At 40.2% G+C, this 27,702-nt stretch overlaps 1 protein-coding gene across 7 annotated transcripts in view; it reads left to right on the top strand.

Moving 5' to 3' along the window:
- SLC37A1 (solute carrier family 37 member 1) overlaps positions 1-20,338 on the top strand; it is a 44,378-nt gene extending 24,040 nt beyond the window's left edge. For all 7 annotated transcript variants that reach the window (XM_052674036.1, XM_052674035.1, XM_052674031.1 and 4 more), the window contains 11 exons: positions 1,991-2,074; positions 5,046-5,177; positions 7,718-7,808; positions 9,169-9,231; positions 12,043-12,128; positions 12,841-12,889; positions 13,427-13,500; positions 14,169-14,247; positions 14,784-14,881; positions 16,947-16,999; positions 17,628-20,338. In XM_052674036.1, coding sequence (XP_052529996.1) covers positions 1,991-2,074; positions 5,046-5,177; positions 7,718-7,808; positions 9,169-9,231; positions 12,043-12,128; positions 12,841-12,889; positions 13,427-13,500; positions 14,169-14,247; positions 14,784-14,881; positions 16,947-16,999; positions 17,628-17,643 — 825 coding nt within the window. In that variant the 3' untranslated portion in view covers positions 17,644-20,338. The remainder of the gene's footprint in view (positions 1-1,990; positions 2,075-5,045; positions 5,178-7,717; positions 7,809-9,168; positions 9,232-12,042; positions 12,129-12,840; positions 12,890-13,426; positions 13,501-14,168; positions 14,248-14,783; positions 14,882-16,946; positions 17,000-17,627) is intronic.
- Positions 20,339-27,702: the final 7,364 nt, after the last annotated feature.

Genomic DNA, 27,702 nt, shown 5'->3' with positions numbered 1-27,702 from the left:
GTTGTCCAGAAGAACAGATGGAGAGCCAAGCACAGAGCCTCGGATGTGCAGTTCTCGTTCCTTATTCAGCAGTTCCTTCAGTTGTGCTTTGTTTGCTCATTGACTCTGATTTATGAATCTGGGATTTGCTTCAAGACATTTGATTATAATAAAGGGCTTTTGAGTACTACAATTGGAAACTTAATCTGCAGCATTCCAGAAGGATATACCCATGACAAATGCCAGCAAGAAGTCCATGGGCTTTATTATATGTTGATGTACTATTTATCATCAAAATTGAAGGAAAGGTTTAATGGCATTTGTAAAATATGATTATTTAAAACTGTCTTTATTGCTTCTAGTCTTTTCTCCCTGTGCTTTCTTTTTTTTTTTTTTTTTCCTTCTCATAAGTACACATATTCATTGCAGCCTGTTCATACAGACTTGCCTTTATTGTCTAAGAACTTTCTTTAACCTGACTTGCATTTCCAGGAAACCTAGCTCTCTTAAATTCCTTTGGCAACGTGCTTGTGCTTTTAGAAGAAACCTGCAGTTTTTATCTTAATGAAAAGAAGAAAGATGTTCTAAGCATTAAATGTGCAGCCTCTATGTCTAGTCCTTATCCCAAGACATTTCCTTTTTGCCACAGTAAATCTTATTTTTTCAAGTCAAATGAAAGTCTTGTTTTTTTGGTATTTTGTTTTTTTTTTGTTTTGTTTTGTTTTTGGTTTTTCTCTACAGATAATGGATTTTTTTTTTCCCCACAGATTGTTATAAATCACTTTCTGACAAGAGTTTAATTTTCTGTAAGACAAAAACCTGTTCTTCTGCCCATGGGTGTTATTCAATTTTTTTGCAGAATGTATGGCCAAGACTGCTTGTGCCTCAGCTCTGCATTGTGCAGCACAAATTTTGGTATTCATCCTCACCTCTCAGAAGTTTTTTGCCCTCTTAGGAGGATTTGATTGATGAAAGGCGGTTTGTGTAAAGAAAACTGCATTATATGTCCTTGTATTTTTGTTGGGCAGGAGTTACCAAGTGATTCATCTTGAATTAAAATGTTCAGTGAGGACAGGCATTCTTTTTTTGATTTGTGGTGGTTTCTCATTCATTTGTTTTGATGTGGCATTCAGAATGTGATTTGACACTTGGGAAGCAGATATCTCACCCCTGAGGAATGCGCAGTGCCTCTAACGGTGTTAGCAATAGGTTCTCCTTCCCTGACCACAAGCCTGCATTGAGGCTGTATATTTATTTCACTAGGCACATCATAGTCTCCTTGGCATGTCATTTTAGGCTGAGGATCTCACGATGGTGTTTTATAAGGAATGTAATTTTGGTGTGAACTGATGCAGTAATGCACCAGGGTAATAAATAGATGTAAAAAGCAGTGCATTAGTTCAGGTCCATGTAGGGCCTAAAACACAACTCATTGCCTTGATTTCTGTGTACCCCAGAGGCTCTCTGACTTTTTAGTCATCCTCTGGAAGCCCCAGGCGCATGGTCTCTGGTTCACTTCTGAGTTGGAATGGAGTGAACTTAAACAAGTGGAAGACGCTTTTAGCTTAAATGGGCGGAGAAATAAAGAAACAAATTTTTTCTGGGAAAATAGAATTAAATAAAAATCTGTAGTTGTCACTGAGATAATTTCCATATGAGAAAAAAATGTCAGCAATGCCAAAGGAAGCTCAGTAGAGAAAGAAGCTGGTAAGATGGTGGAAAAATGGTGGCTGTGCTCTAAATTCAGTATAAGGCTACTTTGTAAAAAACAGTATGACTTAAGCCTCCAAAGACATTTTTAATTGCATTTTACATATATTGCCATAGGTCTCTGTAAGAGCTTAAACACAAAACACACACAGGCATTTAATTAAGGATTCTTCATTTGGGATTATGCTATATGTTGATGCTATGATACGCATAGGCTTCATTTCTGAAGAAATTATTAGCACTATGTAATCCTTTACAAATCAGGTAACAGAAGTATGAGGGCTTGTTATTTTTCTTTCAGAGTTCTAAAGCATTCCTGAATGGTGCATCTCGGTTCAGAGTCCAGATGACAACCTTAAATGCCAAGGAAACTAGCAAGTCTCAGGTAAAATGTGATGTGTTATTGTAAAGCAGTATAGTAGACTTTCTAAACATCACACAGGAAATTTACAGTAGATATACTGTTGGCAAAGGTTGGTCTTTCTTTGTAATGCTGAAATCTACTTTCCTTTCCATACACAAATGTGACATCAGATAAGGGATCTAATCATTATCTTGCATAGGTACTGCAGGAGAGATTAATAAGATAGCATGGTAACTTATTTGATCTTAATTTGTGATCTTTGTACAGTTCAGCAGATGTAATGCAGTGCCAGATGTTTTCAAGACAACCCATTTGAAATCCTTTAAATATTTCAGTGGATATATCTGTCCCTTCCCTGCAGTCTCACTTGTCTCCTTATGTAAAGTAATAAATGTGCGTACTTACAGGTGCGTGCATGGATACAAAGTTCTAAATATGAGCAGTTACTCACAGGAATAATGGTTAAAGCATGCAACTGTAATTGCTGGTAATTATCACTGGAAACTGAACTCTGGGTGTGCCAATTTATAGGCAAAAAGGAATTTTATCTTGTGATGAAAATTAACTGAAGAAATTCCATTTGAAATACTGTATTTGTATTCAGTACACTTCACACATGATATCCTGAGAGGATAGCCTTTTGTTTATTTTTTGTTAACACTTCTTTAGGACTTTTACAGGAAAACAGAAACTTCCTGGTCTCCTCAACAGTAATTGGCATTGATGGAAAGGTTTTGTACTCTTTAAGAAAAAGCTCCACCAGTATTTTGGTTGACTTTCTGTAGCTCCTGCAATCAGTGCAGTGTAATCTTCGTTCAGTGGTTTGGAATAAATGTCAGTAAACTCAGTTCAGAGTACCACTGAGCTTACTTAGTGTACCAAGTTTACTCATGTTCATTTTGAGTCACCTAAGAGCAGTCTCCAGCCCAGAAACCATTTGGCAGTATAACTTGACAACCATCTGGAAGATAAAGGGAGAAGATTTAAGAATCTAAGTAGGTGTCTGTAGACAAGTCATGAAGACAGAGCTAAAATATAGCCAGCAAATTAGTACACACAGATTTCTTCTCTAACTATGCAGAGAGTCTGCATAACAAGTGGGCAGAGAAGAGACACTCTTGCACGACAAACCAGGAAGGCACTTAATGGCAATCCTTTCAATATTCCCCTTTTTTTTTTTTTTTCCCCCTACTAGCTGAGTTATGTCTGTATTATAGAGTACTGGCAGGGCAACTGTTTTTGTTGTTGTTTATTTGGCTTTGGGTTTTTGTTTGTTTTTTAGAAGAAGAAAAAACGAGGGTTGGGGGGAATCCCCTTTTTATCACTGCTAATTACAAAAGATAGTCTTGTCTGAATGAACACCTCTGCTTTTCACAGCAGTTGTGTTATGGTGATACTGAGATGAGGATCACTGTCAGCTTTTCTGCCTGTGCAGGCAGCAGTTGTTTTGCTCCTATGAGCCAATCCTCCTCCGAGCACACCGGAGTGGCAACCTTGACTGATTATTTTTTTTAAATAACTTGTCAACTACTGTAAAAAGGAGACACTTAGTAAATGCAACGATCATGGTATTGGCCATGTGACCTGGATATCTGCATGTGTTTGTTACTGCTGATGACAGATTGGTCTCTTAAAAATAGTACAAAACGAAGGGATAATGAATCTTTCTCCAGAGATGAAGAGTGTGTAATCACACTCCTTTACAAACTGACAAGGCTGAACCATAGTATCTCTGCTAAGCACAAATTGATGTTTTTATTAATTATTCAGCTATGTGCAATGCAGACATTCCATTTTGTTGGTAAAAGTTTCAAGTCTGAGTTACTAAATAAGTTATTTGGATTTCAGTCACTTTCACTGCCACATTTAACCCTCTGTATTTGTGTAAGTTTCCTGGAATAATAGGATTGTTTGACATGGAAGGAGCCTTTAAAGGTCAAAAGTACTGCATATGTAATGACATCTCATTTTCTTTACTAAAATACAGCCAAATTCAAATGAGGCTTAATTCTTCAGTAAGGCTTTATTCAAGAGCACAAGAATGGAAAGGAGGAAGACAGTACATAGAATACATTTATAACTTATAGATGCATACAGCTTGGTAAGCTTCTCCAAGAGCAGTAAAAGTGAGGGTAGCTAAAACCTGTTCTTTTTCTTACTTGGCAAAGAAGTACTATTAATAACTGCATTTTTTTTTTCAGCTGTAAGATGTAAATTTCCAATTCTATTGTGAGTTCACTGTGGTTGATGGATAAAAATAAGCTGCGCTCATGGCTAGACTGGGGCAGCTTATTTGTGTCGAGTGATAATTCACTCACTAGTATTTTTAGCAGCCAGTGGAACTATTATTAGAATAAAATCCTTCCTAGTGGTAAAAAAGAACTCAGAATTTAGTTCCTAGGCAATACTGGTTAACGTCAGGCTTTTCAAAATTTGTGGATTGCAGTTCTCAAATGGGACAGAGGTGAAAAATCAGTGCTTAACATGAAGAACTCACTGTCCATACCTCACTTGGAAAAATGGGCTGGCCTATAATTTAATCAGTGAACAAGATGTTACAGAATCTGGAAAACAAGCTTGATATTAATATGTAGAAAAGATAATAATTGGTTTTGTACAGAAACGTAGATTTCAGTTGTAATTAGACCACATTTAAGTAGCGAAATTGGAAATTATTTTTTTCCTTTAGGCCATATTATGATATGTAAGTTTTTTGCAGCTTGAAATAAGCCACTACAGAGTGAAAACTTGATTCCATAAGTAACCAAGCAAGCATAAACAATCAGACTTATTTCACTCTGTTTTTCATATACACTGTTTGGTTTCTCTATATCCTCTATATCAAATCAAGATATTTAAAAAGTTATAACTATCTGTAATAAAATAGATATGTTTGTTTAAGAAATTATTTTGGAATGATTTGCTGATTTGATATGTGTTTTGATACATTGTTCTCTTCTCTTGTGTATGGTGCCACTGGGGGGAATTGCAGGATTCAGAAATGCAGCATTTGCTTATTGACAGCGAAAATTCCATGACATCACAGAACTCCAGTTCTATGGGCACTGGGGAAGGCAGACATGGGACATCAGCTATCAGCTTCCTTGGGGCTTTGCGAATACCTGTGAGTATGTGTGCTGTTGTTACCAGTTCCTGTAGGAATCAGGTTTTGCCTCCATGTTTCCATGAAGTTCTAGATGAAGTGATAGACGTCACTAATTTTGCATCACAAGCTTTGATTGGTGACTCTGGTGTACATAGGCTGAAGCAGATTTTGATGCACGAGACAAACATTTAGGCTCCAGTGTTGCTCTTTTTCAGCCTGTAACACGGAAGTTCACTGGTGTCAATTAGAGATATGTGTATTAGGAATGGAAGAGCGTAAGCATTTTTCAGAGTCAGATCTTTCTTCCGTGGATTATGTTTTACACTTCTCAACATTGTTTTTTAAGGTTTTCATTTTAAAATCTCTTATAGCTGGGCAGAAAAAAACCAGATGAGGTTTAACAAAAGCAAGTGTAGAGTCTTGCATCTGGGGAGGAATAATTCCATGCACCAGTACAGGTTGGGGGATGACCTGCTGGAGGGGAGCTCTGCGGAAAGGGACTTGGGTGTCCTGGTGGATGACAGGTTGGCCATGAGCCAGCAGTGTGCCCTTGTGGCCAAAAAGGCCAATGGCTTACTGGGGTGCATTAAAAAGAGCGTGGCCAGCAGGTCGAAGGAGGTGATCCTCCCCCTCTACTCTGCCCTGGTGAGACCTCATCTGGAGTACTGTGTCCAGTTCTGGGCACCCCAGTACAAAAAAGACAAGGATCTCTTGGAAAGAGTCCAGCGGAGGGCCACGAAGATGGTGAAGGGCCTGGAGCATCTCTGCTATGAGGAAAGGCTGAGTGAACTGGGTCTGTTCAGCCTTGAGAAAAGGAGACTGAGAGGGGACCTGATCCAGGTCTATAAATATCTAAGGTGTGGGGGGCAGAATGGCAAGGATGGACTCTTTTCAGTGGTGAGTGGAGACAGGACAAGGGGAAACGGCTGGAAACTGCAGCATAGGAAGTTCTGCACAAATATGCGCAAGAACTTCTTTACAGTGAGGTGACGGAGCACTGGAACAGGCTGCCCAGGGAGGTGGTGGAGTCTCCTTCTCTGGAGATGTTCAAGACCTTCCTGGATGCCTACCTGTGCGACCTGCTGTAGGGAACCTGCTTTGGCAGGGGGGTTGGACTCAGTGATCTCTGGAGGTCCCTTCCAACCCCTACAATTCTGTGATTCTGTGATTCTGTGATATGGTTTGTATTGACAAGTTTGAGATAGTCAAAGCATCCAGACAGCTGGTAGAAGAAAGGAAAAGAAATTTCTTGTAGTTCAGGAACAGTAGGTCTTGATTGTACTGTCAGCTTGAAGTCTATCAGCATCAATGCAATGCAGAAGTAATAAGAATTATACCTGCACTGATTTAGATCAGGTGTAAAGGTAGAGGGGGAAGTCCCAGGACCCAACCACTGTATTCCTGCATCCTCTCACTCTATCAATCTGATTCTCTGTCTCAATTGTTTTTCCCGTGGCAAAGTGGAAAAAATATGTAGAAAAATTGCTTCTAAAGTTCTCTGCACCTCCTCAGTATTTTTCCTGCCATACAGCTGTTGGTGAAGTAGAGCCAGCCGTATGTGGTCCTTGCAGTATACCATGCTAGGAATTTAAAAATGTCTGTCTTTAGCAAGAAAATATCATCAGTTTAAGGGGAATGAAGGTAAGTCACTGTGGCACTTTAGTTACAGGTCTGTGCAGAATCGCAGAATCACCAAGGTCGGAAAAGACTTAAAGATCACCCAGTCCAACCATCCACCCATCACCAATAGTTCTCACTAAACCATGTCTCTCAACACAAAATCCAAACGTTCCTTGAACACCCCCAGGGTCGATGACTCGACCACCCCCCTGGGCAGCCCATCCCCATGCCTGACCACCCTTTCTGAAAAGTAATACTTCCTAATGTCCAGCCTGAATCTCCCCTGGGGCAGCTTGAAGCCATTCCCTCTGGTCGTATCACCAGTTACACTGGTGATAAGGAGAGAAGAGGCTGACCCTCACTACAGCTCACAATCTCCCTTCAGGTAGTTATAGAGAGCAAGTAACTATACCTTCCATATATCCATCAAGAGAGGAGATTGAATAAATTAGTACTTGAAATAGGCATCTGCCACATCTATGATTTGCTCTTGCTGCTTAGTAATTTGAGCTGTGTCATACCGGTTAACTGGCTGTTTTTTAAAGAGTGTGACAATAAGGGAGAGGTCTTAGAGCCATCAGAAAGATAAATGTAAATAACATAAAAGTATATTCATTTCTCTGGAATATGATTGCACCTTGCATAGAAAGTCTCTAAATTAGGAAAATAAGTCATGCAGCTGTCCAAATAATATCCGATCCTTCCTGTTTATTTTAGTGTTCCCTATTCAGTTCAGTGTAATTAAGGGAATGTATGTAAGCAGAATACTGTAGTCTGCTCTGATTGTGAGCTTTCTTTTGTCAAGGGAAAAATGTCTTTTGGGAATTCTTGAGAGAAAATGTGTAAAATGCTTCTTAGAAATATTTCTATAATGGTCTTTGAAAGTAGATAATAACCATTATCAAGATACTGACTTCCTATTTCCTTTGTTTTCTTAGGGAGTCATAGAGTTTTCCCTATGCCTTTTGTTTGCAAAGCTTGTGAGCTATACTTTTCTCTTCTGGCTTCCCCTCTATATCACAAATGTAGGTAAGTATCACGGTAAGGGGAAACAGAATTATGATTATGAAGTGTCTAGAAATATGGGCTTAATAAATAAGAGAGTAAACGTTACTGCTTCTGAAATAGGCTGTCTTTGCTAGAGTAGCAGGAGGGCTGTAAGGCACCAACTGAGATGTTTCTCATTGAATTCAGTATGATGAGAAGACATTAAAAAAAAAATTAAATTTAAAAAAAAAAAAAAGCAAGTGGATTGTCTTCAACAATTCCAACCTGTAATGCTGTGGCTCTTGCAAACTCATTCTTTAAAGGTGCTTTGAATTACCAAAGTGCAAAACTACTAAAATGCAGACAAACTTCTTTATCTGTTCACTAGTGCTGTTTTTTTCACTGAAGAGTGCGGAGGAAGGAGTTCTCCCTAGACAGAGAGTTCTTGTGAGTGATGATGTGACCTTTAAATCCCCAGCTAACAAAAATGCATTGTTGGCTGAGTCTAGCAGTAGCAGACAGTGGAGCGAGACAAGTTTAACAACCCATGCAAACACACTCGGCTGGAAATACTATAGCTAACGGCTGTTGTGTGGACTGCCAAGTAACCAGTGCTACCTTGAAAGCAGCTGCCTGGTAATAGGAGATATTTATCAACAGTCCTCCAATCTGTGCTGTAGCAGATTTATTGTTGGTGAGGTTATGGTAGCACCATTGACACCACTGCTGCTCTTTCAAGTGTATTGCAGAAGCTTTTAAACAATACATACCAAAGGAGTTTAGAAATTTAGCTGCTTTTGAAATGCCGTATCTAACACAATGGAACTTAAGTTGCCAGGCTTCCTGAGAAGCTTCTGGAAATCTGACCTGGTAGTACTTGAGTGACTACATTAGTCTAAATGTAAATATATGCCAACACTGGTCCTTGCTGTCAATAACAGAGAGTGGACTTGAGGAAATCATTTGTGTCTTCATAGTCTACAGAAACTGCACTGCAAGTGCTGTGCTGAGCACGTGTCCAGCCATCTAATGATGAATATTACTTGACATGTGATGGAAGCCCCCAGGATGAGGCTCTGTAAGTGATCCAAGTGTATGCTAATCATTATTTTAGAGCCAAGAGCCTCACTTAGGAGCACTCATTAGATCATAAGACTGTGGCTGTTCACAAATTGGAATATTGTTAAGCCAAATTTTAACAGTCAACAGCTCTACTGAGTAGACTTTATAACTGAAGCATTAAAACGTCCTCCCTTGGGTGTAATTGTATTCAAAGGACTGTATTGCTGAGTGACTGATTATGATACCCATCACATCACTGTACTGAGATCTGCTTTTCATAGTCTGGAAATGAAGAAAATTGTTTTGATTATTTTTGTTTTTGTTTTGTAATTGTCACTAGAGCACCTTGATGCCAAAAGAGCTGGGGATCTTTCTACACTGTTTGATGTGGGTGGAATCTTTGGTGAGTTTAAACATCAGCATTACATCTTCAATCAGACCAGTTTAGCAGAAGCAGTAGTGTACACAGCTGATGTATATTAGTAGTCTTCTGCCTTATATTGCCTGAAGTAGAGTTGCAGTAAGGTACTAAATAGAGATAGATCAGACATTGAAATCCTTGTTAAGCATTTTCACTTGGACAACGCTACAGTCTCCCTGATTTGTTCATCACAGACTGAGCCAAATACTATGGAATTTTTTAGCTACATTGTGCATAATAGATGTTCTGCTTCTATGGGCTGATCTGCTTCAGACACTGGAGTACTGGCAACCTTGACTGATTTTGTTTTTTTTTTTTAATAACCTCTTCAACTACTGTAAAAAGCAGATTCTCAGGATATGCCGTGATTGTGGTGTAGGCCGTGTGACCTGGATATCTCCATGTGTTTGTTACTGCTTATGTCAGATTGATTTCTTAAATATAGTACAAAATGAAGGAATGATGCATCAATCCTTCCCCAAAGATCAAGAGTGTGTAAATCACACTCCGTGACAAACTGACAAGGCTGAACTATGGTATCTCTGCTAAGCACAAATTGATATTTTCATTAATTATTCAGCAATGCAGATATTCCATTTTGTTGGTAAAATTCCAAGTCTGAGTGATTATCCTGAGTTGGTATCACTGAGTTACTGCTTTCAGTCACTTTCACTGCCACATTTGACACTCTATTTTAAATAAGCTTTGTAGAATGATAGAATCATTGGATCGTTGGAAGGAACCTTTAGAAGTTGTCTGTTTCAACTCTGTGCTACGGGTAGGGACACCGACAGCTACATCAGGTTGCTCAGAGCCCCCTTGAGCATGATCTTGAATGTTCCCAGAGATGAGGCATCCACCACCTGCCTGGGCAACCTGTGCCAGTGTTTCACCACTCTTACTTTAAAAAAAAGCTCAGAGCAATATGTCAGAAATGAGCAGTGTTTTACCTCAGACAGCCCTGGTCAGGTTTGCTGTGGGATTTGTGCAAGAGACGTCCCATAAGATACTACTTAAGATACATCTTCCATTAATTTTTAAAAATTATTTTTAATATTAATAGCTGGTAGTTTGCATTGCTACTGTTAAAATAGTTCAAGTTCTGAAATTGTTCCAGTAATTCAGAAGATAAATGGTGCTGCTGCTGGAATAACTAATGTGCCATAAGATAATTTTACAGTGCTAAGCTAGATTTCACGTGATATTTTTTCTGTTCTTCTGCTTCATGCAGGAGCAGGGTCTCCCATAAATCCTGCATCCTGTCTACCAACTCAGTACAAGTGTTTAGAATACTGCATGATAGCTTCTAAGATTTTAAGTGCCCGCATGGTTCCTTAGTGTCTTCTACACAGTGTTCCTTGTTGGTGAGATCATAGTAGTGCCACTGACACCACTGTTCTTTCAAATGTATTTCAGAAATTTTAAAAAAAAAGAATACCAAATGCTCTTGACTGTGAATCTTTGTCACTTTCCTTGTCAAAATCTATTTGTTTTAATGTAGCTGAACTATCCCTGCTGTACACTTGTGTATTTTTTGTGGACGCAACAGCGAATGGCCACATTTTTTTTTCATGATGTCTCATATAAAATGAAGTTGGGAAATTATACTGATCATAGGGGTGAGATTATTCCTTTGTAACTTGTGAGGAACACCATTGAATGATTAATTATTTACTGCAGTCAGACCGTATGGTTCCCAAATAAATAAGCACTATCTCAATTTCCATCTGTTTTATGTGTACCCTCTCCTACACACCCTGCAGCGCCCTTATGAAAATTAGCTTTGTATCAGTCTGTTGGAAAATGATACTTGTAGTAGGGGAAGTTTCACTGTGTCAAGAGCTGTGTAGGCCTTGTAGTTGACTGTAGGAGTATTGAGGTGTGTTGCAGTTACTGTTTCACACTTGTGCTAAATATTACCTCTGCTTATTACATCCTAGACAGCTGAAGCAAGAGTTAGTGTTACCCTGGGCATACAAACGACTTCTTTCAGCTTTGTCTCATTCCACCGTGAATGCAAAGTTAACAAGGTGCCCTGTGCTATTTCAAACTGGCATTTACATTTAAATTCAAGTATGATGTAGACACTTGGAAGATGGGCAGCTGGGAGGGGAGAGGCAGGAATGTGGAGAATCTGAAAAACTTCCTTTCTTTCTCCCTGCACCAAGTTCTCTGTACATCATTTTGACAGCTCTTTCCCTTGGGCCTTCAAACTTGCATCTGCCACATACTCCAATTAGTACTTCTATGTGTGATCATTGGGACATACAAGAAAAAGAGAAAACTAAAGAGCATGGAGTGACTGCATGAAGTGAAAAACAAGTATTTCATTTGTCCCAGGATCTAAACTAGCTCATTTCCTCTACAAACATGACATGGACAGGGCACACTACAGCTGAGTACTGTTGCATGTGAGGAGTTCAGAGACCAGTAACTAGCTGGGGTGCAAGCAGAGTGAGAGCACGAGACACTGTTGCAAAGGCATTTTCTGTTCAAAAGCAACAGAACTATAATTTCTAAGTTTTTCTTCAGTCTCTGTTCCACCCTCATTCCTGCCATCTTGGAAATTCAGTTGGAATAACCAATGAATCAGTTACCTTCCGAGTCAAACCTGGCTGAGTTATAGGATATCACCAAGTGCCAAATATCTCATCAGTTCTATAATCTGTGTTGCTGTGTGTAACTGCATTAAAAGTCATATATTGTTTTAACTTTAGTTGAGTTTCATTAAGTGTAACTGATGCCTTTTTGTGTAAAACGTACACAGTGTTACATACCTGTCTCTTCTTTCAGGTGGAATTTTGGCAGGCCTGATTTCAGACAGGCTAGAGAAGAGGGCATCGACCTGTGGAATGATGTTATTGCTTGCAGCACCCACAGTAAGAATTTGCCCTTCTTTTACAGCTGTGGCTGAGACTTTGACAGCATTCCTTAGGAAGTTCTGCAACAGCGTCTTCTAAGTTGGACATGGAATTCAGACCAGGCTAAAAGCGAAAGAAGTTGAGCATATGAGGAAGTATAGATTTGGACCACCTTTACTTAAGCAATCATACCAGTGTAATCCACTGCTTGTTATTTCTTGTGCCTTATATCTTGTGAAGAAAAGCAGAAGTAATAAGCAGAGAGCTAAGTTGGACACTGAAAATCTTGCGTAGTTTATCACTCTTTTAAAATTGATGTGCAGTTCTTAGCCAGAATTTTAGTTGCTCAAAGACTGAAATTACTGTGCTCTAACTGAATACTGGCAGCTGGACATGTCAAGAGCACTTTTTTGATGTATGTTTTGATTCTTTTGTGAATTCTTCTGTGCTGCACTGAAGCTGACTATTTGAGAGTTTAAAGTTGAGTGATCTCGTCACACAGCCCTTTCTTCTAACAAGACAGATGAGGAAATAGGAGCATAGCCCTTATCATCTCCCTCATCCGTTCCATCAAGCAACCATCCTGCTGTGATCTAAAAGGGTTATTTTAAACCTCAGATGCCAGAACTATTTTTCACCTGATGCCTCAGATATTTTTAGTTAACATGGGGGAAGTGGGCATCACTGCAGATGTTGGTATTATAGCATGTGTGTTTTTTCATTTTTGCAGTTGTACATGTTCAGTACAGTCAGTAAAATGGGCCTTGAGGCTACTGTAGGTGAGTATTTCTAAATTGTTGTATGCCTCTCACTTCACATGAACTTTTCATTTACAATCCTTTGCTCTGCTTAGCTCTTTATTTTCCTTTTTATTTTTTTCCTTGAGAGGAGGAAGTATGGAATGAAACTCCTTAGACTATGCCTTGCTTTTTGTGCAATAAGGAGAAGGAATACAAACTAAATAATTGGTGGTATGAGTTATGTAATGGGGATTCTGTTAACAAATCGTTAATTCGTGTCAATTAATTGTAACTAACTGTTGGTTGAGCTAACAGTGACTTAGGTAGTATCATTGGTCTTTGTTATGAGGTTTTATTTCAGCATAGGCATTATTATACAAATAATGCCTGTGTATTGTATTATGTGTATATTATATGTATTGTGCAAATATCAGAAATGTTTTAAGTCTACTTGTAGTGCTTTTGAAAGCAGTTTCACTCATACAGGCTGATTATGTTCATGTCTTTCTATTTGTTGTTACAGTTAAGTCTTTCGGGCAACTCATGGTTTCTGTTTTTTTGTCCAACTTGCAACAGTGATGCTGCTTATCAGTGGTGCCCTGGTGAATGGCCCTTATGCACTGATTACCACCGCTGTCTCTGCTGACTTGGTGAGTTTGGCTTCCCCTCTGTTTCCACCTTTGCAGCTTTGACCTCCAGAGAGAGCCATTTGACTTCTGAAGGATTATCAGAAGGGGCTGCACTGTCCTAAAGCAAGGTGATAAGGAGATGCTTAAGCTGTGTTGAGCTCAGACATTGAGATTGTTCATACATTAGTAAAGAATAGTCTCCTGCCTGTGAGACACTTCTAAATTATTCTTCCATAGTAACAAGATTAACCAAGTCTTCTAGGTGACAGTCCAAAGTGGACGTAAAAGTTGCATGCAAGGCCAAGACTCTGTACAGACTTCTCTCTACCCTCTTTTATACTTTGCATCTTTGAATGAAGGAAAGGGCTATATTTGTGTGAGAGAGAAGCTGGAGACTTAATTCTCATCAGTGTAGAAAGCTATGTCTGGTACTTGTCCATGCTGCCATTTGAACTTTCAGTTGGATGAGGCCTGTTGATTATGAATGCCATCTGAGACCAAAGGTACCCTAATACCTTTCACTGGCTAAGAGTTTGAAGGTTGCTTTCAAAGGCACTGGTTTCTGAAGGTACCAAATGAGAGTCCAGCTTCACAATGTACATCTGACATGGAGAGGTGTAGACTAGATACTACTGTAGAAACTTTTTCTGAGTTCGACTCAGGATTCTAAGCAGTATTTGTCACTTTAGGGTACCCATAAAAGCCTGAAAGGGAATGCAAGAGCCTTGTCCACAGTAACAGCGATCATCGATGGAACAGGATCTGTAGGTAAGCAAGAGCTTGGTTGTGGTAGGTTAAAACAAAAGATTTTTGAAAAACTATCCTCTCTCCAGGTTTTGTCAAGGCTAGGTACAGTTTTGGAATTGAGAGCAAGAGCAAACTTAGTGTTTAGCAGCACTTGTGTTCCCATGTTTGAGGGAGGGTGAAGTAAAAAAAAAAAAAAAAAAAAAAAAAAAAAAGTAGATGTGATAGGGCTCTTTCTGAGATCAGTGATTACCTGTGACTCCTGCACTAGTATGTAGAAGAGAGAATTGAGTGGGATTTGTCTTGATGTGGAATAGGCATATTTTTAGCCAAAGAATGACATTTCTCTAACTTCTAGTCTTCCAGCTTCCCCTGTGTTAAGTTCCCTATTGGCTTGTAGATATATCAGTTACATTTTGAGCTTTCTGGGATGTTTTAGAACATCAGCTAATACTGAGTTAACTAAGTTGAGAAATTGATAATCTGTCTCAGAACAGCTATATTTCAGCATAATAAAACCTGCATTGCATCACTGTGACACTATCAGTACTATATTTTAGGTGCAGCTTTGGGGCCTCTCTTGGCTGGTCTCATTTCACCATCTGGTTGGAACAATGTGTTTTACATGCTCATGGTAGCAGATGGGTGTGCTTTGCTGGTAAGTCTAAAAGTACTTCTTGCCTGCTGTGTATTTTCTTTATGCTAAACTGTTTGTCTTAAAATGCATGTTTTCCTTTTGCAAATGCAGTGCTTTGTTGTCTAAGGAACATCCCATTGTATAGGAGATTTTCAATAAAAGAGCAAAGTAGCTTGTTTTGAAATTTTCATTTAATTGTAATCAGAAGTGCAAATTAGTTTTGATGCACTTCAATTTGTGAACAATTACGCATCTGTTAATTGCTGGCTGAGCAGATTACAGCAGGCAAAATTGTAAGTGAACCTTCACATTTAAAGCTAGAAGATGCCCTAGATTCCACTCACAGAAGAATTACTTCTATTTTCCTTAAAACTGGTTTACTGGAGCAGTAACAGCTGTTTGGCATGTTGCTATGTCACCAAAATCACCACGATCATGAAACTGTTGAAAGTTAATACATTACATTCTCCAGGTGGGCCCTAAAATTGCTGTGCTGGATTAAACAAAAAATGACTTTCTTGGTTTTGACAGTTATCAGGAGTAGATGTTAGGCAAAAGGAGCGTGACATGCATGGTTACTTGAAACAAAGTATATCCTTTTCTATTTTTTATGTTTTTTTCCTCCTCTCTTGTTTGAGATTCTGTGTGCTGGATAGGAAAATCTGATAAGGTGTCTTTTTTCCTTAACTTCAACTACTTTGCTTTAAAGACCAAAGAAGAGAGAAGATGAGGCGAGAAGAGGCTTTGAAGTCAGCCTTGCTGTAGCCACCTATAGGTTAACCTATAGGTTATGTTTCTGTGTTTGCCACAGACTTCCCTAGCAGGCATTTGTACCAATTTGGTCTGTTCTCATAGAATGCTGCCAGTCATGTTCTCATGACTGTGTACTGAGATATCCTGAAGTATCGCTTGCTTATGCTGTCCTTTTGAAGTCCTGAATGGAAGTGCTCATGAAAGGGTGGAATGACTGTGAAACACTTCAGAACTGCACTTTCCTCTGTACTGGCTGTGCCCAGACAAAACCCCTTGTCTGCCTGGTTATTTCACTGAGCTCTGTACTTCTGCAGAAAGACCAGTTGAGTGCATCACTCTTTCCTCAGACAAGAAAAGCAGGCAGCACTGTTTGGAGTTGGGATGGAAGCTTTCTTTCTAAACTGAAGTTAAACCCAAAATGTTGAACTATTTTTTTTCTACATGCAAGATGTCAAATGTCTGGAAATTAATTAAATTAGATATACTAATAGTTGAAGTATGTTCCCTCTGCTCTTGTAATATTTTTTTGGTAACTCCTGCATCCACTGTTATTTGCTGTACAGCGCAGAGATGCCTGCATTCAACTTCTATTTCTTCAAAGATACCTGGAGAGGGGTTGGTCTCATGCATGATATTCAGTTCCATCATGATCGGCCACTCATATCTCTGAAATATTAGATCTAGCATCTTAAAACACCACTACTTATAGTATTGAAGAAAATTCCTTTTATGACAGTGAGACTGAAGATAAGGAAATCTGTAAGAGTGAGGAACCCTAGAATTTCTCATCCTATCTTTAATATATGTGGGAATCCTCAAATTTTGTTTGTAGAATCACTTTCCTGGAGGCTGCCTCAGTTAGTAAGCCTTTTAAAATGCATTTGGAAGGCCTGATGCTATGTATGCAAGTAAATGTGGCTGACATTGCTCATCACTGTGTGATTAAAGTTTTTCACACAAGCTTGTTTTCAGATTAACAGCTAAAATAATTTTAAGCTCCAACATTTCCATTTGCATTTTCTTTTTGAGTCTTGGGTTCCCTCTGCTGGATTCTTTTATGTCTGCTGGGAAAGTAACTGGAAAGCTGTTCTGTTTTTTTACACAGAAATTGATCTCACAACTGTGAAAAAGAAATTATTTTTTGTTTCATGCTCAGTGTGAAAACTCATTTTCCAAACATTGATTAAGCATCTGTATTTTTTTTTGATGGTTTCAGCATTTACAGAGTAATGTTTCAAATAGAGAACTCTGAATAACAGCGTGCAGCTTGTTGTGAAACTTTGTTGGTATATCTGTATGGATAGTAACACAGATGTTGTGTCTCTTTTTACAGTTCTTACTCCATCTAATTCAGAAGGAACTAAGGTGTAATGCAGATCATACCCTGTAAGTGTTACATACAGCTGTTGCTCTTAAGTAACAATTTAAAAACAGATTACAAAGATACTGCCCCCTAATACCTAAGTGTAGACAAAACATATAAAGGTTTTCTGTATGTCCATTTCCATTTGTTGTTTTCAGTTTTGCTTCAAAGGAATAATCTTGTCTTAATGTTTTTAATCATGAACTTTCTTCTTTAGGACATCTTGTTTTGAAAAGTGCCTGAAAACCTGATTTCTTTTTGCAAAGTTTCTTAGTTATGGTTTGTTGGTGTTTTTTTTTTTCCCCAAATATGTAATCTCTGTGGTTTTCATCATGGAGTATGCAGGTGGGGAATGAGCAGTCAGGTAGCTTCTTGCTCTGTGTTGTTGGTAGTTTCAAATGTAGCTTTTTCTAAAAAGTCTCCTTGAAGGAAAAAGTGACTGGAATCAGAGTGTTGTGAATTGGGAAAGAAAATCCAGTGAATTAATGGGGTTACTCTTGCCTAAGCAAAATTTTAATTCAGCCATTGGCTGTTTTGCAGCAGTGAAATAGACGAGGAAAAAAAATACATACCAAGGAATATGGACCCTGCATTTTGGCTGTTTATATCTCACACCTAAACTTTTCCTGCCTGGTTGCTGTTCTTTCCCAGGTTTAAGGAACACTGAGTTGAGAGACCAGATTTGGAACAAGGACTGCGCAAGTGACCAGAGCTCTTCCCTGAAAGAAACCTTAATGGAATGTGCTATACGTATGTGCTATACATAAGAGGTTCTGTTCGGTGAAGAATTTTGCACATTTACTGGAAGCAATTTGAGAAATGCAACTGGTAAATCCCTGAAGCTCTTATTTTTGCACATGAATAAGTACCTCAGGATGGCAACTATTCATCAGATGAAGGGACAGGAACTTTGGGAAGCTTTGAGCAGACCGCCTCAACTGAGCCAAAGAGAAATACCAAGTGCCTTTTTTATTTCTTTTGATAGGATGTTTTTAATGAAAATGCTATACTGTGTATTTTCTAAAAACAAGTCAAAAGTGGAGCAGAAGGAGGTTGAAATCATAACAGACAGCCTAGCAGTGAAATGTCCCCTTGTTGGTGAGCAAAGTATCCTGTACGTCATCTTGTGCATCACTGTGACTGAGGGCATCACTTTGTAGAGAATAATACCATCTGGTTATTAATATGCACTGCTGTTAGTATTTTGAAGCTGCTCAGACAATGATAACCTCATCATATTATTAGTTTTTAACTACAGCACAAATTCTAATCCCAAGGATAACACCCAACCTTGTGGTAAGTGATGAAATAGAATTTATAGTCGCAGTGTATCGTAGTTAGAAGTTTTCACAAACTATTTGGGTGTGTGCTATTCTACAGTTAGGATTGTGTAAAAATTAGTCCTAAGCATCAAAAAGTAGATTATGAGTCAGAATTTCCGGTGCAGGACTCAAATAATTTTCAGGGCATTGTATTAAAATGATTGTGGAAATGTCACATCGTTATTGTGCTGCTCCTCTAGGCTGGGTTGAAATGAGAGATTGTTCCTTTTGAGGTGGCAGAGAACTGTATGCTGCCATACCTTTGAATTACTGGATTGAAAAGATGAGCTGCTGTAGTGCTCAGTGCCACAGTGATCTCTGTTGGGTACTTGCTTATTTCAGTGGTGTCATTTATATTTGGAAGTCTTTGACAGCTCAAGGCCTTAATAGCCAGAAATCTCTTTCACATGGCTAATTTAAAGTGGCTTTGAATTTCAGATTCAGAGCCAGAATATGTGTCTGTAAGAAAAGGTGGCAGGTTGTAAGAGAACATTTCAGTAACAAGTGTTACCCAGCAAACAGACAATTCAATGTCTTCTAAACATATCATTTCTTCATACAGGTATCTCCTTAGCAAAACAGGTGTTTCGGTGATCTTTTTTTTAGAGATGTACAAAGTATAAAGGAATTTGTTTTTGTATGGGGTGTTTCTGCTTAGATTGTGAAGGTTAGGTAATTTAAGCTGTGTATTGTTCATAACTATATTTATTAAATCTGTAGGGATGTGTCTCATTCTGAACTGTGCTCTAAGTTTTGCAAAACAATGCAGTGATCTTTATACTTGATTAACAAAACAGCACTCTAAAATAGCTCTGCAAAGTGTAAAGAAATATCTCATCAGCTGCTGATATGCTGTTCCATGTGTTGGCACAATCCTTGATTTCCAGGGCAGTTTTGTAATTTTTTAGTCTCTGATGAGTTACTTCCCTGGTTTGGTTCAGCATGTGTTCTCTGCTTAACTTGAATGTTGTGTTCATTTTAAACTGTTTTGCTGAACAGAGGCACAGAGAAGATTTTGGCCCCACAGAGGCTCATAGCAGGTGCCAGAATCCTTGCAGGTGAATGCTCTACAGTCTCAGAAGCTGTAGTTCCCTAGCTGAATGGTTAGCTGCACGCCTTTTGTGTAAAGCTGTTGAGACCAGCAGGACCGCTCAGCCTGCCCTCACAAACACATGCTGCAGTTGGGCCTTAGGCTGCTAGTTAAATGTAGCAGAATTCTGCTGCAGATCTGAGGAATCATTTGTGAGGAAAAATAACGTTGCAACCCCAAAAGAGCTGCGCTGGCGCGACTTCCAAGACCTGTGTGAGAAGGGAGAGATGGAGGACTTCTCTAGCTGAAGATGCCCATCCTTTCCCCCAGAAGGACTGCAGAGCGGTGTTGCTAGTTTGTCAAAATGATTTATACTCTTAAACTCTGCTGCACTCAGACTTTGAGGGGTTGTTCCCCGTGGGCTGAAGTCTTAAGTTAAAATGCTTTCAGTTGTAATGAACAGTTGTACACTGTAAAGATGTGGAAGTGTGGATTTTCTGTTTTACTTGATGGGGCTGCTGCTGTTATTTATTTATTTATTTGAATAGCTTTTGTACCGAAGTGACTTGGACATGGGATTATGACAATATTGGAGGTGCTGGCTGAGTCCTTCCTTCCATTGATCACAGGAGGTAATTGGGACTCGCTGCACTGGTGGCTCTTTCCTTGCTTAACGAGCGGTGTTTCAGGTCCCTCCAGCAGTGAATGTGTTGGACGATAAGATGAAGATGCCTGCTCTTTTGTAACAACCCCATGGGTCCCCAAAAAGTGAGCAAGCTGTTTTGTTAGTACGGGGTGTTAATATTCATTAATCTGGAAATGAACAAAACTGACAAAATGTTGTATGTAGAAACATGAGTGACTGATAGGTAGAACTGAATTTGAGTAAGACTACAAGGTTTGGATTTTGTGGGTTGTTTTTTTTTTTAAAAAATGCTGGTTATTCTCGATTTTTATCTATATAACTTCTGTGTTAAATAAAAACGTGTTCTGCTTTAAAATGTGATATGGTCATTACTTCATCTTTTACATCTCCATGAAGAAATACTTCATTTATTGCTTTGGAGGACAGGTATCTCCGCTGAGACAGCACTTCTGTCTCTTGTGTGGGCAATGGAAGGGATTCATTAAGAGAACAAACTAGAACCTTTTGTTTTGAAAACAATACCCTGTTCAACTCAAACAGGTAATTACTTTTTTTTCATAATGGGATTGTGGGTTATACAACATCATATTTGTAATCAGCTGCATTAGATATTCTGCCTTCTCCTTTTTGTCTCATAGGGAAGGAGGACACTCAACTGAGTCAGAGACCGAACCCAGCTCCTACAGCGTAGCTTGAAGGTGCCTTTTTTGTTATCCTCAATTTATATGGAATTTAAATGGAAAAGCTTTTTATCTCTAATCATCTTGAACATCTATGGTCTTTAATCCATTTAGTGCAGTGATATAATATCCATACCCACAGGTATACTGGGATAAAACTGCTTAGAAAGGAAAACAATTCTAGTTGGAAAACAGTGTCTGGGTCTTGGACAAAATTTATCATCAGAATGTGCCCAAAGTGCTTTTAGGAATAGGCAAATAGTAGCTTGGGCTTTTTTGTATAAAAAGGGAGACTCAGGGGAAGTTTCTCTTCTGCCTGGTCTGGAGCAGGAGCCTCCATCAGTGTAGCTGCACCCTCATGAGCCAGCTGTTGGTAGAGATGTGGCATTGGAGGTTTGTCTCATTGTGCATAGGAAGAGTTTTTAGGGTGGGAAACTGATAAAATAGCTAGTCACAAAGTGATATTCACAGATCAATTTGAGACTTTATAAATAGCTGGCGAGAAAGGTGTGGTATATTCACAGAGCACTTTAAGATTTCTTTTGCCTTTGAGTTAAACTGCTAGCCTACTCCATGTGTTAAGATGATTCATTTCTTCCCATATATTCTGCCAGTTACAAAATTCCAAAAGGGATTTTGCCATCCAGTTCTGAAAGTTACTGCATGTGTTCCTTAATAGTATCCCTGGAACAGTAATGAGAATCCTTCATCTGTGTTCATGCCACTGCTACACTACCTCAGACTTAGGCAGCGTTTACGCTTGGGAATCCATTCAGTTGCTGCTGCTGGGTTTCTCCAGTGATGGATGTGTGGAGTTGTTTGCATGAAAAGTGCTGCTCTAGGTTATGTAGGCGTAATGGGGTATAAAAGAAATCAGAGTACATTTAGAGCAGTTGGAGGCTGACTGTTCTTCACACAGAATTCAGTTGAGAAAGATTGTTCGCAGTCTGATGAAATTATTAGGCCTTGATTTGGTGATGGTGGTAATCTGTGGTTGGACTGAAATTTTACAGCCTGCATATTATATGGGGGTTTGGATTAGATCATGCAATGATTTCTCCTGGGCTTGAAGTTTCTCTGATAGGCTGTCCTTATTGCTGCCGTTTTGTGCTCCCAGCAAATCCATTTTGATTTTTTTATATTCTCTGCTAAAGTAACGGTGCCGTAGTTATGGACTGTTCCTCCACTCACAGACTTCTGTGCCTGCAAGGTGACTGCAGGCACAGGGCTCCGTTTCTTTTCCTGAGAGCTTTGCACCTCAATGCTGTGAGGCACTGGTAACCTTGAACTACATTCTCTCTCATGCAATCTTAAAAATGGGACTGCCATCCTTACCCAGGAGTGTACTGGACAGATAAGTGTTGAAGATCTCCCTCGATGCTGCACTGAACTAGAAGGTTCTGTGCTTGAGTGCAGCATTCACTGCGAATTTTTTAATCCAGTGAGAAATGGAAAATGTTTAAGATCTCTTTCCATAAGTGGAACTCACACTGCAACTTTGTGTTGTAAAGGACTCTTTGAGTGTAAGTGGACCTATTCTGTGCCATGTGTAAGGGTACATACACGTACATCTGCAGAATATCTTTCTTTGTGGCTGTTAGATAATTATCCAGATGTAAATATGTCTCTATTTATTTATTTTCCTGGAGAGCTATCACAGAATGGCCCGGGTTGGAAGGGATCTCAAGGATCATGAATCTCCAACCCCCCCATCACATGCAGGGCTACCAGCCTCCACATTTAATGCTAGACCAGGCTGCCCAGGGCACCATCCAACCTGGCCCTGAGCATCTCCAGGGACGGGGCATCCACAACCTCTCTGGGCAGCCTGTGCCAGCTTACCACTCTCATAGTAAAGAAATAAATATATCTGCATGTCACAGTATTTAAGGGGGGGAAAACAGGGGTAATCAAGTATGCGTTAGTGTAAATAGAGACAAAGGATGAGGAAAAAATGACAGTTGCTAGAAATCAGTGAGAAAAGCAAAAAGCTGGCATCAAAAACACTGAATACCTATTGCCTAAAAATAGTTGTTTCCTGTGCTTCTGTTAATAGTAAGAAAACTCCAAACCACACAGATAAAGCGTGTTGTGGGTGAAATGTTGCTGTGGGAGCAGGGAACCATATAGTGGTTGGTCATTCTGCATCTCTAGGAATCACTGTGTCCCCACTGCAATTGCAGATTGTGTGCACGGATAGAAGAAGCCAAGGACAGAACAAGTGAGACATGGAGATTGTGTTCCACTGCCTCCACAGAAGACTGCAGCCAAGAGCTTGTCCAGATGTCATCTGAAAGAGAGCAATGTCCTTTGGCTATGAAATGCTACCTACAGATAGAAAAAAGAAAATGCAAACACAGAATCTTGGAAATCCATTTTGGATAAGGTGTGGGCATGTCCCCATGGAGCCCAGCCTGAATTTCTTCCATCATCTTTAGGTTGCCGTGGTTATGTGAGCCTTGCTTCAAAAACAAATGTCAAAGAATCCTTCATACTCTGTTATTTGTTTACTTATCAACACACTAGCTGATTTCTCCAGTTCTAATCACGTGCCTAGTGTGTCTTTAAAAGAAAATGAATTAAAACGTGTGTCTCATTTTTCCTTACCCCCAGAGATCAATTCCTTGCATAAGCCTGGCTCTGAGTTCGTAGGGATTCTCCCAAGGTTGTGGGGTGCAGATTTCATATTTGTTAGGAAATTGTGTTGGTTTTTTTTGTTGTTGTTGTTTGTTTGTTTGTTTTGTGGTCTGAGATCTGTGACAGCATTAATTTTTCTTTGTTTGTTTCTAAGAAAGATTCACAGAAAGCAGAGCCTTAGAAAGGTTATATTGGACAGATGAAGTATGGCAGAGTTGAGGTACAGTTAAGTCGTCCACCTTTTCTATCTTAGTGCTTTAGCAATTGTACCCACAGCCTGCAGTGAATATCTAGTGAATATCTAAAACCTTCAGACATAGTTTCTAGGATGTTATTCTCCTTTTACTTGTGGAACTGAGGAGAAAACATTTGAAGAATCCAATAATTTTATTTATGTCCTTGCCATTTAAGTTTATCTGATACCCAAATCCTTAACAGGTGGCCTGAATTTCTCAGGTTATTCAGAAAGCAACAGCAGCTCATTGAGGTCAGAACTCAAAGCAGCAGCCTGAGTTCATATGCTAAATCAAGAGGGTCACAGCTACATTTGTGTACATATATACATGAGTTGCAGCGTAAATAGGGATCAAGCTGAAAGAGAGCTGGACTTCACTTCTCAGGGGATATGGAGATTCTGACTCAAAAAAAAAAAGAAAAAGATGAAGTGTTCAATAACTACTGAATTTTCATGATTTCGTTTCTGTGATAGGAAGGGTAGTTGGCACGTACTGCACAGAGCAGCCAATAACATCCAGGCTAAACGTAAAGAAGTGGGTTTCTTCTGCCTCCTCTGCCAAACACAATGCTGTTATTTCTGCTGCAGGGGACGGCATATTATATTTGAGTCTGAGTCATTCAATTTGCTGCAGGCCACGTGAGACTTTAGCTTAATAAGTACAGCAGGTTCTGAAGCTATTATTAAATCACTCCTATCAACTTGTAGGAAACATCTGAACATCGTGTCATTCCATGACAGAATCTGCATATTTGCTTTTCCACTGGTACATGGGGCTAATAACCGTGTAATGGAGGGGTACAGCTTAGCTGTTGCTGTTGGGAGTCTTGGTAAAGCTTCTTCCCCTTCTCCTCTGGCTGCAGTTTTCAAGTTATCTGAAAGGAGCAAAGCATCTAGCAAGAGAATAGAAGAGCTCTCAAAATCTTATCGTGTGCATGTTCTCTGTCCCCAATAGAAGAAAGTGAAATCAGGGTCCTCTGTGCTGTGGCGATTGCTCCATCGAAGCCTGGGTACATACATCTTGGTGCCAGCATCCTCTTTTCTCTCTTGGGGGTTAAGGAAGTTTGCCTGTTTGCTTTGCACTGAGGAGAACATAATAGCACAGCTGGTCAGCGTGTCTGCATGCAAGATGTAGTTGCATAAAGCAGCGAAATACAGCGAGAAGCCGCCTGCTTTCCTTGCTCTGGTATTTACGTTGGCAGGTCTCAAAAGTGGGGTCACCAGCACAGAAATGTGAGATGGGGCTGTGTGATCAACGTGATGCCTAAGGATGTGTGCTTTACTGACTGATATCTGTGCTAGAGCTGTTTCACAGTCTGGCTTCTCATATGCTCCATTGTCAGGGGACTCTGACCCAGGCTCCAAATTTCAGTAAATAATTACTTGAGGGGAATGAAATCCCTCTCTAGCGAAGCACCTAACAGTGGTGAATCCATTAAACTCCTTGACCACTTGGAGCAAAGCTAACACGTCTCATTCTCAGGATGATTTTCCCAGCACTGTCGTTTGAAGTGAAACCTCTCAGTAGGACGGTTGATGTAAGCTGGTCAGTAGCAGGAAAAAGAGATCTCCTGCATTTGCCTGCTTGAAATCCGCTAATAGAATAATGCATCTGTCGAATCAGTGTCTAAATCTCATTCCCGTGTGTCACCAGAAAGGAAATGTTATTCCTCAGCACAGGCTGATTCCTATACACTGTTTTTTCAGAATAGCCAGACCCATGAAAGCAGATAAAATGAATGACTAGCAGCCCCAGTACGTTCACCTACGCATCCCTTCTGTGTTGTTTCTGCTGTCTCTGTTTTCCAGGCATAGTTGAAATTGCCCATGTAAATGTGTTCTGCTGAGAACAACAACAATAAACAACTCTATGATCAACTGTATCACTACTCTTATTTTTTCTGCCAAAAAAAGGATCCAATAAGCACTCCAGCTCTGCATGATTTTCTAGCAATTTTCTTATTCTGTGACATGAGGCTGTTTTCAAGCAAGTTTGCCCCCAAAATTCTCTCATGAACATTCAGTTTTCTGAGAATCAAATTCTAGGTCTGTTTGGAGTGTGCAGCCTTTTCTGCCTCTGCCCTTCACGTATCTCAGCTTCCTCCAGCAGGTGATGCCTTCTGTGGGGAGGCGCTGGATAGCTGTGGCTGGGCATGGATGCCAGAGGCAGAAAGTTTTCACATAGCGATCCATGGTGATGGGTTTTGTGTCTCTGGAGGGCTCAGCTGAGCTTACATTCAACAACAGTTACAGCATGAAGTGAGCCAGTGGCTGAAGCTGGCCAACTCTCAAGTAACGATGCCAAATGAAGCACAGCGCAGATGCACACAGAGAGCTGTGAGAAGAGTGGGAAGTTCTGTTGAGGTGGTAGTGGAATTTCCTAACCTTGTAAGAGGTTCAGATGTCCTCATGGACATCTCAATGAAAACTGCTCTGAATAATGCTCAAAAATGCAGGAACAGCTAGAAATATGTGGCTGTTCTGCATGTTGCAGTATGATACTACAGCAGGCTATTGAATCACAGAATATCCTGTGTTGGAAGGGATCCATAAGGATCTTCGATTCATAAGGATCTCCTGGCTCCACACAAACACCCAAAATCAAACCCTAGCTCTGAGAGCACTGTCCAGATGCTTCTTGAGCTCCAGCACCAGGGAGCGTGCCCACAGCCTTGCGGTGCAGACCTTTTCCCTGACCCCTAGCAGCCCTCCCCTGACGCAGCTCCATGCCGTTCCCTCGGGCCTCGTTGCTAGCACCAGAGGGCAGCAGTGCTGGGCCTGGTGCCCCCTAGGCGCAGTTGTCCCTTTGGCTCCAGGGCACACTGTTGGCTCAGGTACAGCTTGCCACCAGCCAGAACCCCCAGGTTCCTTTCCCTGGGACTGCTCTACAGCCTCTAGCCCCCAGTCAGTACATATGTGTAGGGTTGCCCTTGGTCCTAGGTGCAGCACTTACTCTTGTTGAGCTGTGTGTGACTGATGATTTCCCAGCCCTCCAGTTTGTTCAGGTCTTTCTGCAAGGCCTCTCCATCCTCAATGGAGTCAACAGCTCCTCCTGCAGATTTACTTAGCACACCTTCAAGATCTTTATCCAGATCATTGATGAACGTGTTGAAGAGAACTGGCCCTAAAATGGAGTCCTGTGGAACCCCACTAGTGTCTGACTGCCAGCTTGGTATAGCCCCATTGAACGTAACCCTTTGAGCCTGACCCATCAGCTCACCCATCACATTATGTTTCTGTCCAGAAGAATACTTTGAGAAACAATATCGAGAGCTCTGCTTAAATACCAAAAGATTACATCAACTGATTTTCATTGTTCAGGTAGGTGAGTAACCCTGTCGTAAAAGGAAATTAAGTTCATTAAACAGGACTTTCCCCTTGTGAACCTGTGTTGGCTATGACTAATGGCTGCATTGTCTTTCAAGTGTTTTTCAATAACTCCCGGAATAATCTTCTCCATAATTTTACCAGGCACTGAAGGGGGACTGACAGGCCTATTATAATATCCAGGGTTTTCTTTCTTACACTTCTTGAAAAATGGGACAACTTGTGCTGGATGACTGTAGCAATGGTTAATTTATGGTAACCGGCCCACATCTCACCCAGCCATGTGAGACACCCAGGTGCACCTCTACACAGCAGTGTTCAAGCAAACCAAGCTGGCTTCTGAGAAGCAGCTCTTTAGACACAGGCACGCTTTGCCAAATGCAGCTCCAATCTTGGTTGCTTGCTCCAAGAACATGATGGTTTTGGGTTGGATGAGGGGAGGGGATGTATAGAAGATAAATAAAAGCAGACCAAATGCACCACTTTATTAAGTGACACGTTGCCTTTGGCTTTTCCCCTAGCAGATGCGAAGGATAAATTCTCATAGGCTCCAAAGCAAGCAAGACTTGGCTTCTCTGCAGAACTCATATAAGTAATTCTGTCTCCGTAGCTTTTCTTCTGCTCACTAACACCATTCCTTGGGCAGAGAGATGAAGGAGAGCAGAGTTGTACTGCTGGCAGGAGAGGCAAATGGGAAACAGAGTGGAAAATGAGCCCCTGAGATGAAATGGGACAGAGGAAAGAGCATGGAGCACTCCTGGCCATGGTGAAGGTACAGGGCATGTAGCAGGGAGCACTGATCAGGGTATACAGTGAGGGAATGAGCAGCAAGAGAAAGTGCAAAAAACA

Source organism: Tympanuchus pallidicinctus, unplaced genomic scaffold (assembly GCF_026119805.1).
Source record: "Tympanuchus pallidicinctus isolate F22 unplaced genomic scaffold, pur_lepc_1.0 scaffold14, whole genome shotgun sequence".
NCBI classification, from domain to species: Eukaryota; Metazoa; Chordata; class Aves; order Galliformes; family Phasianidae; genus Tympanuchus; species Tympanuchus pallidicinctus.
Note: the sequence above shows the minus strand (reverse complement) of the source record. Positions and strands in the feature narration are given on the sequence as shown.